Source organism: Otolemur garnettii, unplaced genomic scaffold (genome assembly GCF_000181295.1).
Source record: "Otolemur garnettii isolate 467f Iridium unplaced genomic scaffold, OtoGar3 scaffold00051, whole genome shotgun sequence".
Classification (NCBI taxonomy): domain Eukaryota; kingdom Metazoa; phylum Chordata; class Mammalia; order Primates; family Galagidae; genus Otolemur; species Otolemur garnettii.
In genome coordinates this window covers 2,410,346-2,413,164 of record NW_003852446.1, presented here as the reverse complement: position 1 = coordinate 2,413,164, position 2,819 = coordinate 2,410,346, and the positions used below count along the sequence as shown (strand labels likewise).

At 37.7% G+C, this 2,819-nt stretch overlaps 1 protein-coding gene across 1 annotated transcript in view; it reads left to right on the top strand.

The window, feature by feature from the left end:
• RBBP7 (RB binding protein 7, chromatin remodeling factor) overlaps positions 1-2,819 on the top strand; it is a 23,309-nt gene that overhangs the window by 14,888 nt on the left and 5,602 nt on the right. The window contains exons 6-8 of the mRNA XM_023514326.1: positions 1,052-1,212; positions 1,854-1,980; positions 2,335-2,412. Of these exons, the coding sequence (XP_023370094.1) occupies positions 1,052-1,212; positions 1,854-1,980; positions 2,335-2,412 (366 nt within the window). The remainder of the gene's footprint in view (positions 1-1,051; positions 1,213-1,853; positions 1,981-2,334; positions 2,413-2,819) is intronic.

Sequence of the window (2,819 nt, the reverse complement as noted above, 5' to 3'; positions counted from 1 at the left end):
TTTTTTTTGGCAGTTTTTGGCTAAGGCCGGGTTTGAACCTGCCACGTTTGGTATATGGGGCCAGCACCCTACTCCTTTGAGCCACAGGTGCTGCCCACACTCAGCTAATTTTTTAATGTTTTTGTAGAGATAGAGGTCTCTCTATATTGCTCAGGCTGGTCTTGAACTCCTGGCCTCAATAGTTCCTCATTGGCCTCTCAAAGTGTTGGAATTACAGGTGTGAGTCACTGCTCCCATCCTCATATTCTTGATTTTGTTCTTTGAAGCACAAAAGGTTTTAATTTTGATGTCCATTTTTTGTATTTTTTTTATTTTGTCACTTATACTCTTGGTGTTGTATCTAAGAAATCATTGCATAATCCAGCCTCATAAAGACTTATGCCTAAGATTTGTATGCTTTCTGCTCTTACATTTAGGTCTTGATCCTTCTTGAGTTAATTTTTGTTCATGGTGTAAAGTAAGGGGGAGTCCAAGTTCATTCTTTGGCATGTGAATATCTAGTTTTCCCAGCCCCATTTGTTGACAGACTAATGTCTTCCCTATTGAATCTCTTGGCACCCTTAATGTAAAATACTTTTTAACAATTAAAAGTACCACACAAATGCAAAGCAATCATGTTAACTCATTATTGATCAGTGAGAGACTTAACTGAAAGGATTTTGCATTTAAGAGGCACATTTTAGTTTTAATTCCTAGTCCATTCCTAATTCCACATCCATTTTAGGACGTGCGTTTTTTGTTCAGCATATATTGAGTACCTGCTATATCATCTAGATTGAATGTCTGAATGTGTATGTCGGTAGAATCTTCAACCAGAGTGTCCTTGCCTGCCACCATCATATTCTGTCTCTCCCTCCCCTCATTACAGTGGAGTTTCCTTTCCTTCTGCATCTCACATGAAGGCTGCACCCACACACACTGTTTATATCCCCCCCTTGTTTATTTCTAACTTTTATATAGTCAAATAGTTTTGTTTCTAATGAAAGTATTTTAAATGTTAGCATTTGAGTTTAGTTTCTTACAGCTTTTGTTCTCCCCCCTTCTCCCTTAGACTGTCTGTCTGTGGGATATAAATGCAGGACCAAAGGAAGGCAAAATTGTGGATGCCAAAGCGATCTTTACTGGCCACTCAGCTGTTGTGGAGGATGTGGCCTGGCATCTGCTGCACGAGTCATTGTTTGGATCTGTTGCTGATGATCAGAAACTTATGATGTAAGGTGGAAAATTCAATGGGATTATGTTAGATGGGTGACAGTGATTGTGGTAGACTGTGGTCTAATTGATGTTATGGCCTTAAAAAAGAAAAATAGAATAAAGTGCACATATGTAATGGCCTTTATACATAAGAGTTACTGTGCTGTATGGATAAATATAGATTATTATTTAAAAAGGAAAACAGCCATGTAAATGTGAAAACATACTTGGTAGTGGTAAATACCAAACTGAGATCCAGAGTGACTTCACTTGGAAGTGTGGGAGGGAAATGATTTCATCAGGGTGTGGATCCATAGGGATGCATTAAACCACGTATAATATTTTATCTAATAAATATCTGAGGCAAATATGGCAAAATACTGAAATTTGTCAAGGTTTGTGTAGATGGCAAATTGTTACATTATTCTCTACAAAGTTTATATTGTGTGAGTGCTTGAAATAGTTGGTAATTAAAATAAGGAATATAATAAAAGAGAAATCAGAGACAGCAGCCCAAGTTTATTCTCTATAGGTTTAGAACGTATCAATGGTACTGAGTGGAATGATGCTGACATGGAGCTAAGCATGAGTGCGTGAGAAGCTCGGGAGGCTCAAGTGTCCTCCTTGGGTGCTGAATACCGTCTACCTTTGTGTTTTAGATGGGACACCAGGTCCAATACCACCTCCAAACCAAGCCATTTGGTGGATGCGCACACTGCTGAGGTCAACTGCCTCTCCTTCAATCCCTACAGCGAGTTCATTCTAGCAACCGGCTCTGCGGATAAGGTTTCAGAGTTTTTGTGTATCATTTACACAAAATGTGTCTTGTGCTTATGGTTGTCTTGTGCTTTAATCAGGTATTTCAGAACTCTTAATGTAAAGGACAGAGATAAATTCATTTTTTTACAGTAGACACAAAAATAAATTCAGCTTTTATTAATATTAGAAACATAAAGTCCAGAAATTGTCTAAACCAAACATATTTCCATTTCACCAACTATATTGTTTTTGAGATGAAAAACATTCTGTTCTTAAAACACTTCCTATGTTATAGATTACATCACATATTTTCCAAAATATCTTTTTTATGTCTTAAAAATCATCTATAAGAGATAAATTAATTTTTATTTGTCATTTCAGACCGTAGCTTTATGGGATCTGCGTAACTTAAAATTAAAACTCCATACCTTTGAATCGCATAAAGACGAAATTTTTCAGGTATGTGACTGTTTTCTGGAATCTGTGTGTCTAAGTTTCAATAAGTGGGGCGGGGAGGGGGTGGATTTTAAAAGTGAAATCCAAGGATTCTTAAGGTATACCAGATTGGCAAGTCCACTAGTGAAAAAATGTCTTGTAAATGGTTTGACATGGAGATCTGCATTGAAAATTTTACAAGTTTCTGGGAAGGTTCTGGTGTTGAGTTAAGTTTTTTAGAAACCCTAGCTGAGTTGCTTGGTACTAAAGAGTGGAACTTCCTGGGGACAGGCTGAAACTGAGCTGTTTCAGAGCACTTGAAAGGCTGGGACAAGGAGGTGAGACTTTACACTGAGGATAAGATTATAGAGCACAAGATGGGAAAATATCACAGATTAGAACTGTAGCCACGGCTCAACACCTGTGGCTCA